Source organism: Ovis aries, chromosome 3 (assembly GCF_016772045.2).
Source record: "Ovis aries strain OAR_USU_Benz2616 breed Rambouillet chromosome 3, ARS-UI_Ramb_v3.0, whole genome shotgun sequence".
In the NCBI taxonomy this organism is placed as follows: Eukaryota; Metazoa; Chordata; class Mammalia; order Artiodactyla; family Bovidae; genus Ovis; species Ovis aries.
Genome location: NC_056056.1, coordinates 116,264,660 through 116,282,401, shown reverse-complemented (window position 1 = coordinate 116,282,401; position 17,742 = coordinate 116,264,660). Strand labels below are relative to the sequence as shown.

The window sequence follows — 17,742 nt, the reverse complement described above, 5'->3', positions numbered from 1 at the left end:
TTCTTACCATTCAGACTGAAGCCTTGGTTAGGACTGGTGAGGATTTGTCCTCCCCTACTAAGGGTCACTTGTTTGTTAAAATCATCCTCCAAAATCAGAGTTACCGACTGAAGGCAGACCAAGCCAAGGTTCTGCATAAAAATCAAATTATCAATTAAAGGAATGAGAGAGAAAAAGGGAGACCTAGTCACGGACAAGGACAACGGAAGAGAGAAACGGGAGATGAAGCAGAGAAGAAAGGAGAGAGCGTAGACAGATAAAAATTTCTGGTATACAGAAGACTTGAGAATAAGCAATATTATAAAGGAGTTACACATTTTACTGTGAATCTCATGCAGCCCCATTACTAATAAACTATATCTTTATAGTAAATACACCTTGTGCATATATGTGTCTTTTACAGATTAAATAGATTATTAAATAGAAATGTTTTCAATAAAGTGCCAATAATTACGTTTTCCATAGAACATAAAGTACCTTTCCAAATTCATCTGTGGTATTTAAATGTAAAAAATTCAGTACAGAAAAGAACCAAGAGAATTACAATTCCATGTGGAAAGCTAATTAAGACTCTGACATACTGCACGGGGAAAAAAAATCAAACTAAAAAAAGCTCATAAACTAGATTGGAATTTTGTTGGAAACAACCACTTTATGTTGGAATAAAAGTAGAATAAAAGATTTTGCCAAAATTTGACTACTTGATTCAGAAAGAGAAATGAAAGATCTGTGTTTCTTTGTTTACAAATTATGAAGTGAAGTGAAGATGCTCAGTCATGTCCGACTCTTTGTGATCCCATGGACTGTAGCCCACCAGGCTCCTCTGTCCATGGAATTCTCCAGGCAAGAATACTGGAGTGGGTTGCCATTTCCTTCTCCAGGGGATCTTCCTGACCCAGGGATCGAACCCAGGTCTCCTGCATTGCAGGAAGATGCTTTACCGTCTGAGCTACCAGGAAAGCCATTACAAATTATAGACGTGTTTATTTCAAGAAAAGGTCTAAAATAAATATTCCTATATGCTAAAAGAAAAAGCCATCATATCTATTTAGAATGATGTGAAACATGTTAAACTCTGTCAAAAATCATCTTTAAGATAGCAGTTTTGAGGCAACAAAAAACATTGCTTATTGTGCAGTCATGCATGAAATGTTTCAAAAATCTATACATATAAACACTATTTTTAAGAAAGAAAATGCAATAAATATATAGTATTTAATCTAAGACTTATATTTTGATATCTTTGAAACCAGAATACATGATAAAGTTAATAGCATACATAGATCAATCATCAACATGTTTTTTTCACTGTGGTATACAGAATAATGATGCATCTTAACAATCAATGGTGTCTGATTTCTGAAGAAAACAACTATACCCATTCATGTTACTATTTTTAACCTAGATAAGAAGTTTGAGCCAAAAAAAATGAACATTCCTCTGATCACTTTGAAATGTTCTTACCTGTTCACAGTGAGCTTTCTGTAAAGTAATTGTGAATTTATCTTTTCCAGTTCCTTTTACAAGGATGTATTGGCACATGCCAATGAAAGAATAATGTCGACCATCAAAAGTAGTAAAATGAGAATCACCTACAACAGAGCACTGAACTAGAAGAAGGAGAAGCAGGGGTGGGGACAGGAAGAGAAGAGGAAGGAAAAAGGAGAAAAGGAGGAGGAGGAAGAAGTTATGTTTACTCTTAAAAAGCAGTAGGTCAAAAAAAAGCAGTAGGCCAACTTATAGTAACTATTCAGGTAACAAAAGGAATAGTTAGAGTGTTTAAAATTTACTAGTTTGACAAACTTGCTAAATTATTTGATTACATTTTAAATTTATTTAATGATAGCTATTCCACTTTTTTTAGAGTTTATAATATTTGTACAATTTTCATACATTTTTACCAAAGTTGTCTGCTCAGAGCTATCATTTATTCAATTTTCCACTTATCTTCCGAATATCTGGATTTAAAGATCATTACATCTCTTGTTACATATGAGAAGACCTCATAAAAAGTCAGTGCTAGCTTCCTCCTCAGTTTCAAGAAAATCAAGACATTTTCTTTAAAAGCATTTTAAAAGATTACCTGGGCAGTCATGCTCAGTGCAGTTCCAAACTCCACCAACGCACACACTAAATAAAATGATAAAAATATTAATCTAGCTGCACAGAGAAATTATATGAATGTTTGCAATAATGTAGTGGTTAACATATGAAATGTATCACATTTCTTAGGTTCAGAATAATCTGACCTGAAAAATGTCTCTCCAAAAGTTCAATTAACTGATCAACTTGGACTGGCCAGCACCTAAATTATTATTTATTAAAAATCAATAAAGATGATACAATGGTAGTGCAGATCAGTCAAGAACAAAAGTACTAAGCAGAGAACTTCTGTTTCTGTCCTTCCTTCATTGCTTAAACGAAAAAAAAAAGGCCACACACAATACAACATTTACCCATATCATTAGAGAAATACATACAATGAGTTAAGATTAATAAGTCACTTCATGTTTTTACTAGTCACTACTAAAAACTTTAAAGTTGGCTTTGCAGATCATCAGACATTAAAGAGAGAGAAAAGATGTCCCATTTGTAAGATAAATTCTGCCTTCTACCATCAAACAGATAATGAATTTTAGAGGAAAGAATAATCTCTGAAAGGCAGGAATTCAAATCAGCATCTAAGAACAGGGTTGGTTTTCAACTGTATTTCAGTTATATATACAGACAGCAAAGGGAAAATTGCCTAATGACATTTATACCTCTATTTCTTTTTAGACTGCCCTGGAGGGATTTAATCTTTGGCTATAGTAGCTAATTAGTTAGCTAACTTAAGAATGTTGAAAAGTCTCTAATCATGGCCCAAAATTGGTGATATGAAGAGTCACTTTTTAAAGTACTCAGTACAGAAGGACAAGAGAACCGTCAAATCCTGTGAGTAAAAGCAAGTGCAAATTAGTGATTATTCAACAGTTCATCACATGGATATAAAAGTTTATAGAATTGCCAACAGAAGTGAGAAGAGCTATGTCATAAAAGAAAATATAGATGGTCCCTCCTACTCCCTTGTTGCTGTAAAAGCTTTAAATACAATGAAACTGAGTCTGGGAATTTTTGGAAGAAAAATCAGTAAAAAGTTATATCTCTTTAAACATATGTCAAGGTAAGATTGTCACCTAGTCAGGTACCCAGAAATAATTAGCTGTAATTGATCACATACCATTCAGTACATTCTTGTTCAATTTTTGAGCCAACTGAATAAGCTAATCCATGAAAATTGCATGGGCAGTTTTCCAAGGAGATGCAAGTCCCATTTTCCATTATGAGGCCTATTTAAGAAAAATATATATCAAATGCACAAAAGAAGTAATAAGAATGATATTCTTTGAATATAATAATTCAGCCAACTTTTATTGAACACTTGTTTTCACTAGGTGCTAGAAATACAAATTACTTTTAAGGAGCCTGGCTCTGTCTCAATCAGTAGCTACATTATAAGGGTCTATTTCAGCTGTTTTCAACTTTATTATCCCATTACCTGCTATCAAAATGTTAAGATTCACAACACAGAAATAGGGCAACTAATGTCTCTTTGCTTTTAAGAGAAGAGGGGAGGAGAGGAGGGAGAAAGTATTGAATTTATTCCGTTTAATTTCTGTTTATGTGAAAATGAGAGATATACACTATCATCACACAGATAATAAAGAGCCAGGAAATGCTTCTCAAAGAGCTAGTACAGCAGAGCTGTATTTGTTGCTTCTTTCTAACGAGTAAAGGTGGTTGAACCAATGTTACCAAGCACATTCTTTGATGCAGCTGATCATTTTTCAGAGTAAGACTTTCTAGTCAAAGGGATTATATTCTGGTGTATGGATTTATGTTCTGGTGCAAAGTCCTTATCACATCATTGACTGGGAGCAAACACTTCAGGCCTGGCACTGGTCCAACGGACTTTGAGTAGCATTGACAGAACAATGGACCGAGGTCAATAGATCTGATTTTAAGTAGTCCTCACTCGTATTAAGTATAAGACAGTGGGAAAAATCCCATATCATCTCTGGGATTCTATTTTTTAATCTGCAAAATTAAACAGGTTTGAGTAAATCCTCAATGTTCTTATAAATATCTATTAATTTGTATTGCAGATTTAAACCCCATCTCTATCATTTGCTATGTCACTTCTAATTACAAATATTAAAACTACATCCGGACTAAAATCTTGTACTACCAGGATATGAAGACTTTTTTTCTGAATTTGATTTTGTCTTTAAAAAATGAAAATATATAAATTATTGTTGCTGTTGTTTAGTTGCTGTCGTGTCCAACTCTTTTGGGACCACCATGGAATGCAGCCCACCAGGTTCCTCTGTCCATGGGATTTCCCAGGCTAGAGTACTGGAATGGGTTGCCATTTCCTTCTCCAGGGAATCTTGCTGATCCAGGGATCAAAGGCTTTTATTAAAGAAAAGCATCCATTCCTTATAGTTGCTTCAAGGATCAAATCCTACAAGGGGATAAAATTTGCAATAGCCCTAACATCCCAAGAGAGGACACTAAGACATGATTCTTGGATCACAGGGTGCTAGTCACCATGAGTGCAGATACAGTTTCTTTCATGAGGCACTTACCATCTGGGCAATAACATCCATCAAGACAATGGAGATTGCTCCCAAGACACTGTTTCTCAAATGTGCAGGTTGGTGGGCAACAACTGATACAATCCCGATGGACAAAGCTGTCATCACATTTATCGACTAAAATGGGCAAACAGGTGAGCAGTAAGTCAATGTTACTCAACTCTCTTTGAAAAGATTACAGTGTTTTTTTGGTTTGTTTTTAATTTTTTAATTGAAGTATAGTTGATTTACAATATCTTGTAGGTTTCAGGTGTACATCACAGTGATTCAGTTATATATATATAATATACATTATACATATTATATATATATAAATTCTTCTTCAGATTATTTTCCTTTATATATTATCACATAATATTGAATATGGTTCCCTGTACTATACTGTAGGTCCCTACTGGTTATCTATTTTATACATAGTAGTGTGTATATTTAAATCTCAGCCTCCTAATTTACTCTCCGCCACCCCCCCACCTTTCTTTTCCCCTTGGTTTGTTTTCTGTGTCTGTGAGTCTCTTTCTATTTCAGAAATAAGTTCATTTGTTTCTTTTTATCTTTTAGATTCCACATGTATGCTTTACCATATGGTATTTATCTTAGAATATTACTCAGTCATAAAAAGAATGAAATAATGCTATTTGCAGCAACATATGTGAGAGATTATCATAATAAGTCAAGTAAACCAGATAAAGACAAAGATTAGAGTGTTTAAAAAGTATTCAAAAGTTTACCAATATTATTGCATCAATAACAAGTCTTTGCAGTTCACTAGTTTTGACAGGTAGGGTAAGTTTTGAGTACTAGGATAAGCCTAAAATTAACAGAAGTACACAGACACGGCTAGAAAATAAGGAAACATACTGCATGCTGGAAAGTCATCTCTCCAATCTTGAATAGGGTAGCCCGCATGGGAGCAGGCTCTAGCATACTCGGTGGCTGCTCGACAATAGGTTTCATCATCATGAGTTCTGGGAAGTGAAAAGACAGATCAAATCATACAGGAAATATTTACAGGAACTGTGCCCTTGAGCTCCTATTCTGGAGAAAAGCTATGTGGTGAATATTCTAATATTAGTTGATGTCAGCTTAAATGTATGTATATAATGTATAATAATGCAGAAAACATATACATATGGGATCCCAGATTTAAAAGACTAAGTCAATTGTTTCATTTAAGTCTTTCAATAATTTGGCCATTTTTCTTTGGATTCAACAGAGTACCATACTGAAAAAGATTTCTATTTTAATTATGACATTTATTCTAGAATCCTTGTATTTTTTTGCTCCCATACAAAGCATCCCAGACCTTTCAAAATTTAATAAATCTTATCAATATTATTATTTATTAATCCTACTTGATAATCCTATCATAACAAATATATCAAATATGAAAATGATTTCTAAGACACCATGCTCTTGATAGTTTACATGCTGGAATAAAATCAATACTAATAATAAGCACTTGTGAAGGATTAAATAAACAGCATTTCATCTGAGATTTAAAAGATTTTTAATTCCTTCAGGTTTAAATTACTAAAGCCAATTACTTTGCTAATGTTGCCAAGAGTGAATAATCTCTAAGTATTTTTTTATAATCACCTTAGAAACTCCCCCAAACAAATATAAGAGGTCAGCCAATTCCCAAAGCAGATTAACAAGGCATCTATAAAATCAACAGTGTTTATAAGATAGTTGGCTTGTTTTTCAACCCAACTGAAAGTCTAAATAGCTAAATACCTTTACACCCTTAAGAATGCTGTATTTTGTGAACCTTAGCATTTTCAGTATTTCTATTGTAAAAACCACTGATCTCAAGTTGCCCTTATCCTGTGTTACTGTAACTGGAGTCATGCAGATTATCTAGTCCAATTAACTAAGCTTTAGAAGGAAGAAAAGGACTGAAGACTTCAGAAGCACAGAAAATATTCTAAATCTCCAAACAAGTCTCTGAAAAAAAGGGTAAGTTAAAACTGTTGAATTCTTAGAAAGACGTTAAATTTATGATTTACTTTAAACATATGCATTTTTTCTTACAATTAATGGAGGCTTTGAAAGCTAATAAAGTAACTGAATATTGGTTTTCCAACCTAACGCAACTATTATCCTAATCGTCTGTGTTCCACTAGAAACCATACTAGGCACATTACATATGGCATTGCATAAAAACAACAGTTGGGCAACAAACTATTTACTGAGGGGAAAATTAGCTTATTTTTCCATTTTGGATATTAGCTTTAATAAGGAAAATAAGCATTAAGTAACAGTTGTTTTTAAATCAATTGACTTGGGTGTGGCAAGATTAGAAGCATTTCCTTGCTGCTAAGTTCAGCATTATTAGAAGCAGAATGAGGAGGACCTGAGTTCAAGGACTGGTATTGTATCATCCTTCAAATTCCAACCCAGCTATCATTTTCTCTAGGCACTCCCTGAGACGGTTAGTTGTTCTCTCCTCCACGCTCACTGTATTTTGCATTTAAAGCATGTACAATTGCTGAGAACCTGTTTTTCTGCCCCATGAGAATCTGAGTTCCTAGGACAGGGACGATTTCTAAAGTGTTTCTGTTTCCATGGCCAACAGACACATGAAAGGATGCTCAATGTCACTAATCATCAGGGAAATGCAAATCAAAACCACAATGAGATATCACTTCACACCTGTCAGGATGGCTGTTGTCAAAAAAAACCAACAACAACAACAACTAATAACAAACTGTTGGTGAAGAGGTGGAGAAAAAGGAACTCAAGTGAACTACTGGTGGGAATGTAAAACAGTATAGCCACTATGGGAAAGAGAATGAAAATTCCTCAAAAAACTAAAAATAGAATTACCCTATGATCAAGCAGTTCCACTCTTGGGTATATATCTGAAGAAAGCAAAAGCGCTAATTTGAAAAGATACATGCTTATCAATGTTCACAACAGCATTAATTTTTCATCAGTAGAAGGCATTCATTTTTTCAAGCAAAATTTATCAAGACCAGAACCAGTTTCATGGGAATGTGACCTGTGCAGTCAGTCACACAGACCCTGCTCTTAAAAAGGCTCTCACTTAGTTGGATCCTGTATTCATTTAATGCTCCGCTGTCACTATCTTGAATGCTTAGCAATTTTTTTTAACAACGGGCCTTGTGTTTTCATTTTGTACCATCCCCTGCCCCCTTGATTTATTACATTCTAAACAAATTAACTGACATTCTAACACAATCCAGGATAAAACACACTCAACCTACCTGGAATAAGGAGAAGTTAAAAAACTAGGCAAAAGGCAAATTCAGATCTGAGAATAGTCAGGAAATCAAGCGAAAATTCACACTCCTTACTATGAGCTGAGCCCTAAGACTCTAGGTCATCTAGACACTGCCTACTTCTCTAACTTCATCTCCTCTCTCTCTTCCATTCACCATGCTCCAGACACACTTTCTGTGTTCTGGAAACACCCCAAATTTGTTTTGCCGTACTTCTCAGGAGGCACTAAAAGTGAAAGTGTTAGTTGCTCAGTTGTGTCCTGACTTTGTGACCTCAGGGACTAGCGCCTGCCAGGCTCTGTCCATGGGATTTTCCTGTCAAGAATACTGAAGTGAGTTGCCATTTCCTTCTCCAGGGGATCTTCCTGACTCAGGGATTGAACACAGGTCTCCTGTATTGCAGGCAGGTTTTTTACAGTCTGAGCCATCAGGGAAGTTAGTAGTAAAGAACTCGCCTGACAATACAGGAGACAGAATAGATGCGGGTTCAATCCCTGGGTTGGGAAAACTCCCTGGAGGAGGGCACGGCAAACCACTCCAGTATTCTTGCCTGGAGAACCCCATGGTCAGAGGAGCTGGCAGGCTTCAGTCCATAGAGTCGCAAAGAGTTGGACATGACTGAAGTGACTTAGCACATAGCATTACTTATAATAGCCAAGTTATGGAAGTAACCTAACTGTCCATCAACAGGTGAATGGATAAAGACAATATTATATATGGAATATTATAAATGGAATGTTACACAGCCAAAACAGGGAATACAATTTTGCCATTTGCAGAAACATGGATGGGCCTGAAGGGTATTATGCTTAGTAAGAAAGTAAATACTGTGTGTTTTCACTTATAGGTCAAATTTTTTAAAAATTAAATGAATGAATATAACAAAAGAAAAACAGACTCACAGAGAACAAAACTAGTGGTTATCAAACTAGTAGGGAGAGGGCGTGGGGTGGGACAAAATAGGAGAAAACAGGGGTTAAGAGGTGCAAACTACTAGGTATAAAATAAACAAGATACAAGCATGTATAGTACAGCATAGAGAATATAGTCAATATTTTATAATAACTCTGAATAGAAAATAATCCATAAACATATACAATCACTGTTATATACCTGAAATTAATATAATATTGAAATCAGTTATACCTCACAAAAAGTTTTTAAATAAAATAAATTAAAAATCAACATAACAAATTGTTTCTATTGCACCAAGATGTGACATAATGCTCAATTCAGAATAGACACTCAGGAAATATGTATTAAATTGAATCCAATATACTATCCTAATCCAAGCAGGACATTTGTATTCAACAGATTCATAATTATATAATCATGGTATAGAATCCCTGTGAGGCAGTCCTTTAATATAAGAAATGAACAGAATCTCCTTTAGGGGAAAAAGAATGTAGGCGGGTGTAGTCCTGGATGGACTACTGAGGAGAGTAAAAGGCCAGCTCTGGTGCCTTCCCTCTTCCATTTTATCAATGCACACTTATTCACTTGCATAGTCTTTTGTTTGCTTTACATGCCTGCTTTGCCTGGCTTCTTCAGCTCAAATGCAGATCTTAAGGTGTCAGCTGATTTCAACCAGTAAAGGTATTTCACTATTCTGCTGTTTTCATTTGCTCTGAAGAAAGCAACTAGCTTTCAAAATTCAAAGCGTAAAGACACAAAATTCCGAGACAAAAATGCTAACTTCTTAATGATGAAATTTCAGATGAAGCAGGCACAGCAGCCTACATTTTGTGCCCGGCTCCCTGTTCTTTTTAATATTAGAACCTGCAAGTTTTTGCTGAGCATATGGCTGCCCAGCCAAAGACATTTCCCAGCGGTCCTTACTTCTAGGGGTGGTCATGTTTCTTGCAGGGGGGGCTCCACTGAAAGAGAGAGGCAGTGGAACTTCCCTCAGCAGAGCTGAGGGGTCCCGAGGAAAAGTGAGCCTGCTGTCCGCCAACCCAGCCCCTCCGCGAGTGAGAGACAATCAAAGGCGACAGGGGTTCTGTCTAAGCAGTTCCGCTTTATTGTCGTAAGCTCCTGGTTTAGTCAAGCAGGGGGGGGTTTTGCGAGGGACTTTCCATAGTTCTACCAATCAAGGTAAAGGCCAGATTACCACGTGCTTACATCACGACAGGGGTCTATGGTGATCACGGGCTGTCCACGTGCACGGAAATCAAGAGAGCCAATCAAAAATTTTGACAAACAACTTAAGCCACGCCCTCATCTCTTCCGCCAGGCACCATCTTAGCTCTAAACCGCAAAGCTAGCCCTTTGTTTTAAGGTTTCCCATTTAGGGCCCCACATTTCTAAGCTCTGGCCAAAGGGTTAAAAGTGAAAATGTGCATGAAACGTCTAGATCTCTTCCTTTAAAAATGCTGGTAGTGGGTTTTAGTCGCTAAGGCATGTCCAACTTTTGCGACCCCATGGACTGTAGCCCACCAGGCTCCTCTGTCCATGGGATTTTCCAGGCAATAGTACTAGAATAGGTTTGCCATTTCCTTCTCCAGGGGATCTTGCTGACCCAAGGACTGAACCCAGGTCTCCTGCACCACAGGCAGACTCTACTCACTGAGCTATGACAGTTCTTTATTTCCCTTTCTCCCTTCCTAAGGGCTAAAAGATGGACATGGCCATGGCAGACAGTTTTTGACAGTGAAATTGAGAATAATACCCTAGACCCTGAGAGATGACATAGCCAATAGTATCACTGAGTCACTGGAAAACTCGTGGAGCAGACACACGCTATGAACCCAAGACCACTCGCCAGCCTCGACTTCACGAGAGAAATACAAGCATTCAATTTAATTGAAGTCCCTGATATTCTGCCAGTTGAGGCAGCCTAACAATATCCCAACTAATAAATGGAGAATGACTTTTCTGGATCTGCCAGAAGTAAGGGCAATGGACTACCTACAGATCCCTCCAAAAGAGACTGATAGAACAGAGATATAACAATACAGCACTTATATGAAAAGTAAAACCAAATAGAGAACAGAATGTTGTTAAATATAAAGAAAGGTCAGTACTCAATATTTTGGGCAGAGGGAGTATTCTTTCAAAGCTCCTGCATTAGTTAAAAAAACTCCCTGAAATTTAGACTATACATACGAATAAAGGTATAACTGTACTTAACTCAAAATTAACAAGTATCCCAAACAATCTCATTTTAATATCTGGAAAATATCATTGCGTTCATTATTTTTATAATTATCTTAATCTAGTTAAAGGCAGGGTGATTATAAGTAACATAATTTCACACTACCTCAACCTTTCCTGCTTGTTTTCACCTTTCCTGTTTGTTTTCAACTTTGGTAAACTTAAACCTCCTAACAAGCTACCAGGATTTAATTTCAGAGATTTTATTCAAACAAAAATCAGTCTGGTCTTTCATAACAATGTTTCCATGTACCATTTATACTTCTTGGAATACTTAAAAAGTAAAAGTATATTAAAAATTTCTTGAGATACTCTAACACTCAAGATAGCTAATCACGTACATTTGGTAATTTTTTTTAATTGAAGTGTAATTGATTTACAATGTTGTGTTAGTTTCTGGTGTACAGCAAAGTGATTCAGTTATACATATATACACATTCTTTTCCATTTTCTTTTCCATTATGTTTTATTACAGGATATTGAATACAGTTCCCTGATCTATTCAGTAGGACTTTGTTCTTTTCTATTATACATACAGTATTTTGTATCTGCTAATCCAAAACTCCTAATTTACCCCTGCCCACAGCTTGTCCCCTTTGGTAACATAAGCTTGTCTTCTATGACTGTCTGTTTCTGTTTCATAAATCCATTAATTCGCTACTATTTTAGATTTCACGTGTAAGTGATAGCATATGGCATTTGTCTTTCTCTTTCTGACTTAGCCTGATATTCTCTAGGTTCATCCATGTTGCTGCAAATGGCATTATTTCATTCTCTTTATGACTGAGTAGTATTCCGTGGGATATATAGATATGTCACATTTTTTTCTTAATTTAGTTTGAATCCAAGGATATTTGCTTGACAATATTGTGTTGGCTTTTGCCATACATCAGCATGAATCTGCCATACATATACGTATGTCCCCTATGCCGCAGCCTCTTTATCCATTTATCTGTTCATGGACACTTAAATTGTTTCCATATCTTGGCTATTGTTAATAGTGCTGCTATGAATATTGGTGTGCATGTATCTTGTTAAATTTTTGAAAAAAATAAAAAGACTTCAATAATGGTAATCTATATTGATGAACATATTGTGATGAGTCTCACTGAATTTACTCCCTAGACAATCGCCTTTGTCTGGTGTTCTTAACCGAGGAATGAATACAGGAGCCTGTAACCTTGGTGTGAAAAATATTACACGTTTAGTTTCCCTAATTTTCTGCTTATATTTAGCATTTCTTTCAGTTACACACATAGGCAATACATAAGGCAATGTTCTTAGCAGAATCTGTAACTTTGTCATCAATATAACTCATATCTCATTTTTTCATATTTTCATTATTGTTTATACTGTTTTTAGTTGGAGTTTCAATACCAAACTCTCAAAAATTAATAGAATGAATGTACAGAAAAGTAGAAGGATATGGTAGACCTGGAAAGCACCATGAACCAATGAAAAATAATTAAGACTTATACAATTTTCATACAACAGTAGGATACAAACTCTATTCAAGGTCCCATAGACTACAAACTAGGAGACACTGGAACATATCCAGGGACATAAAACAAGCTGCAAAAAGTGTCACGGCCTAAAGGTATTGAAATCATACAAGTCTGTTCCCTTATCACTGTGGAATTATGTTAGAAATCAACATCAAAAGATATTTCAAAATAACCCACATATTTTGGGGCTTCCCTTGTGGCTCAGCTGGTAAAGAATTCGCTTGCAATGCAGGAGACCTGGGTTTGAGCCCTGGGTTGGGAAGAGCCCCTGGAGAAGGGAAAGGCTACCCACTCCAGTATTCTGGCCTGGAGAATTCCATGGACTATAGAGTCCATGGGGTCGCAAAGAGTCAGATACGACTGAGCTACTTTCACCACCATCATCATCATTCTCATCACATATTTTCAAATGCAGTGTGACTATTACCCAGTAAGTTTTTAATAGCTTTAGTACAGCTTATGTTTCTACATTTCCCACTACATTCTGTCAACTGTTGAGATAGTAAAGTTATAGAATGGTTTTTGCTCTTCTTTTTGGATAAAAGAATTTCATTATAAATACTAATTATTTCACTTACTTGCAAAGATCATTAACACAGCTGGCAATATATAAGTATGGATCAATATATTCATGGCAGCTCAAAAAGGGAAACTGCAACAGGATCTGACACTTGAAGAAGATTGCCTATGCAGAAAAAGATGGGAGTCACTAGAACGTACTAAATGATATGCATGTACTCTCATTTTTTTCCGTTGATCTATTTGCAAGGTTCTCTGTTCTTATTAGGAAAGAGAAGGTATGTAGGCTTATAAATTTAAACATTTTCTAACTGTTTTCATAATGAGCACCACTTTTATGAAGCTCGTTGCATTCATCATTTTGGAAGTAAACACAAATTTATTCTTCTTGCATTACATTCCTGGAATTTAATAGTGTTTAAATATGTTGTGTTTACACTAAAAATGCTTAGTGTGAAACATACAAATACAATTATACGTGTGCTGTATCCCACATGCCAAAGTTTTTCACATCATATTTACCTCAAATGCTGGCATTCCGCTGGAGCAAGGATTTGGAAAATCTGAAGGTGTGGGTACACATTTGGTGTCATCTGGAGTTTGCACCGACCATCTATTTGCAAACACAGCAATGTCTTCTGTATAGTCCTCTATTTCACACAAACACACACACACAAAAATATATGTAATAGGATCACTTTCCACAAACACACAGTTCACCAACATAAAATTTCTCGTCAAAAAGCTAAACTCAGTAACTTTATAATTACCAATGATATTAGACTATAGAATTACTTTAGCATAATATCCATAAAAATAAATTGAACAAAGCTTAAGTACCAAATACCAATAATACCATTGGAGTAGAAAAAGCAAACTTCATTGAAGGAACATGGGGGAGGGTTGAAAGTGAGTGGCACCACATACACACCAGTAAAGTACTAATTAGCCTGTAGTGTATACTGCAAAGAGGAGAAAAATATGCATAGAACTAAAAACATAAGTAAAAGTTTGGTATAAAAATTTTCAGACAGCCCTTTCATTCTAGTTGACATTAGCCAAAACCTTACTAAAATTGTAGCTTCATTTAGGGGGTATCTAGTGCCCTCATGGAGATTTCAGAGGATGGTCATACAGACAATGAAAAAATGTAAAAGACAGCTGGAGAAGAGGGGACTAAGAAGTGAATTAATTTCATGTGAATATGATGAATAGTGTTTCTAAGATGCTCAGGAGAGATTAAGAATCCACATACCTTCCCAGCATTATTCTGAAGCAAGATTCAGGAGCTAACGTACAGCAGCAACAAGCAGACGGTTGCTGGAGAGCACTCTGGGCTGTCTACCTGTCTGAGGACAAGTTCAAGGCCTGACATGAAAATGAATTCTGCCCCACATTCAGACAAGGGCAGAATCTGAAACCATGGTTCCTTAGCAGATCCAAATAAGATGACATCTTGAAGTTCTATCTAACAGTTAGTCTTCATGTCTGAGTGTTAGCTTCTCCACCACTGAGATATACACAGCCACAGGTGTACCATTCAATACAAGTTACTGCACCACGAGAATCAAAAACAGCAAGTCAAATGGTTCACTACTCTCAGTTTCTTCCAGATAGGAAGATGTCTACTTACTACTACCAATTGTTGGAAAGACTGTGGACGTTTACCCATAAGAAAGCTTTGCTCTGTTAGTATAAACTCCCAGACTTTACTGGGGCCTGAAAGACTTTCTGATCTGGCCTCTGCACTCCCCCGACTCCCTACCCCATCGACTCTATCCCATCCCACCTCTCTTACATCTTCCTCTCCTATTCTTGGTCAACCAACTCCAAGCATTCGGGCTTTGTACCATTCTCCACTCATGCTCATTCCCACCCTGCTTCTGCTTTTGATCTTGCATCCCCTCCTTCAAGGTCACTCTTCCCCCCAACTTCCCCTCTGCTCTCTCCCTGACCTCATGTGGAATTCTATTCAGCGTGACCTCCTCAGAGAAGCTTTCTCTGGCATGTGCTCTAGATCCTCTAAACAAACACTGTCAGTTTCCTTTCCCTCTTCTTTTCATGGCTGCTATTGCTCACAAAAATTGTGTTTTAATTTGTCTCTTTATTTATTTTGCCTTCTACTAAATGAAGGGGGAGAGCTTGTCTAAGCTATCCTATTGCTGGATCCCTAGTTTACTATCTTGTATAAAGTGGGTGCTCAAAATATATTTGCTAAATAAAGGAACAAATAAACACAAGGAAGTTTGCCAGGTTTATTAAATAGATTATTAGAATCCTAGATGTTTGGTCCACCTCATTCTCTGATATTGTTGGAAATGTGTCACACTCGACAAAGTATAGGTTGGATCTAACATACTTAATTTTTAAAAGGGAAAACTAATGTTCCTTTTAAATAAATTTATAGTCACATTTCATTTCAAAGCATCACCATAAATTTTTCCTTCAAGGGTCTTTTTGAAAATATGTGTTTATTTGGCTGCGTTGGTTTTTTGTGCTGCACTCAGGGGCTTCCCTGGTGGCTCAGACGGTAAAGCGTCTGCCTACAGTGAGGGCGACCCAGGTTCAATCCCTGGGTTGGGAAGATCCCCTGGAGGAGGAAATGGCAACCCACTCCAGTACTCTTTTCTGGAAAATTCCATGGACTGAAGAGCCTGGTAGGCTACAGTCCATGGGGTCGCAAAGAGTCGGACACAACTGAGCGACTTCACGTTCAGGTCTGGACCTTCGTTGTGCCGTGCAGATCTTCCGCTGTAGTGCACGGACACTCTAGTTGTGATGCGCCCGCTTAGCTGCTCCACACGGAGGATCTTGGTTCACCTACTCGGGATCGAATCTGCATCCCCTGCACTGCACAGTGGATTCTTTGTTTTTTGTTTTTGTTTTTCAAAGTGGATTCTTAATCTCCAGACAACCAGGGAAGTCTCCAGCATATTTTAAAGGTCTGAAGAATCAAAAATATTTCCTAGGGCCAACTTTTTTCCATTTATACACAAATTTTAATGTGACTCAACAACTAGGGCAATTCTGTAGAGGTCATTTTAATTCCAACGTTTAAGCACATATTTAGCTATTGTTATTAAACTGCATTGTATTATTATGAGACTTTAAATCCAAACCAACTGGTGGTCTTGGAGGCTGCAAAACAAAAATTAAAATGCTTCATATAAAATGTGCTACAATGAAGTAATTTATTGTCCATATTAGCACACTTCTAAGAGTAAAAGAGAGACACTATTAATTATTATGCTAGAAAAACAAAAGAAAATCAGGGGTTCTCTGATGATGTGTAGCTAGCTATAGACATGAATTATGGAATAAGAATCTCAACTAAACAACAAACTTAAATCTTTCTATATCTACAGAAATTCTGAAAAGGCCCATTTCTTTGTGAAATCAGCCTGAATAATGCATAGGAATGCACAGAGAAATATAATTTTAATCACTGTTAGGAAACAATGAATTCAATGGCATTCAGTCAAACTACCGCTCTGCCTCTAAAGATTTATCTAATCAGCAAAGTACAGACTGTTTCAAGACAATACTAGGTATCTTTTTGTTTAATTGAAGGATAATTGCTTTACAGAATTTTCTTGTTTTCTGTCAAACCTTAACATGAATCAGCCATAGGTATACATATGGGAGATGGGAGGAAGGTTCAAAAGGGAGGGGGTATATGAATACTGGGCATCTTTAAGCTAAAGGTAATACAGCTCAACAATGGACATCTTCTTGCATTATTACAGTATGGAAGAAAATCAAAAGGCAGGTTCTAGTCACATCCTTCTAAATTATTGTAAGTTAGTTTTTAAAATCATTCTGCTTGGTACAGGCGTGTCAAGTCACTTCAGTCATATTTAACACTTTGCGACCCCATGGACTGTAGCCCACCAGGTTCCTCTGTCCATGAGATTCTCTAGACAGGACTACTGGAGTGGGTTGCCGTGTCCTCTTCCAGGGAATCTTCTGACCCAGAGAATCTTCTGACCCAGCGAACCAACCCTCATCTCCTCTATCTCCTGCATTGGCAGGCGGGTTCTTTACCACTAGCGCCACCTGGGAAGCCTGCTTTATACTATACGCTTTAAAATTGTGAAAAAGCTGAAATCTCTCTTCAGGCTTCTTCCACATACTTTCCAGGATCCTTCTTGCCTACTGCCAGCTCAGCCATAATTCAGTCAAATTTCCTCCTTCTGGTCTTCTCCCACAAATAACCTGATAACAACAGTCCTTTACATGTAGCCCAATTATGTCATTGAGAGCAACCATTCCATGTTCCAGCTTATCAAAGCCTGTCTGACTTTTAACTCAAATCCTAATCTGAATCTCTCTGCCTCTAACAAGAGCAGCTATTTTCTACCCCAGTTTCTGTACCATGCTCCCTAAATGTCCCCGGGGAAGTTACCCATAGCAGTCTTCTTTAACTCTTTTCTAGCTCTCAATAATACTCATAATGCTTTTATACAGAAGAGAAAGAAATCAATAATTAACATCTAATTGGTTCTGCCTGGGTCCAAAACTCTACTTCCTAATATAGTCTCAACATGCCAACTTTGCGAACTCTCTCATTTCTAAATACCCAACTGGATGCAAAACACTGTTTCAGAATGATCTCTATGCTGCAGATTTGTATTGTGCTCACTTTGAAACACTTTCATTTACATTTTCTCATTAGATCCTCACAAT

At 36.8% G+C, this 17,742-nt stretch overlaps 1 protein-coding gene across 1 annotated transcript in view; it reads right to left on the bottom strand.

Annotated features, from left to right (window-relative positions):
* The window catches only part of OTOGL (otogelin like), a 172,538-nt gene that overhangs the window by 130,905 nt on the left and 23,891 nt on the right, over positions 1-17,742 (bottom strand). The window contains exons 8-15 of the mRNA XM_060412481.1: positions 13,579-13,706; positions 13,116-13,222; positions 5,496-5,602; positions 4,629-4,754; positions 3,221-3,329; positions 2,084-2,130; positions 1,465-1,610; positions 8-131 (exon numbers count right to left, since the gene is read on the bottom strand). Coding sequence (XP_060268464.1) covers positions 8-131; positions 1,465-1,610; positions 2,084-2,130; positions 3,221-3,329; positions 4,629-4,754; positions 5,496-5,602; positions 13,116-13,222; positions 13,579-13,706 — 894 coding nt within the window. The remainder of the gene's footprint in view (positions 1-7; positions 132-1,464; positions 1,611-2,083; positions 2,131-3,220; positions 3,330-4,628; positions 4,755-5,495; positions 5,603-13,115; positions 13,223-13,578; positions 13,707-17,742) is intronic.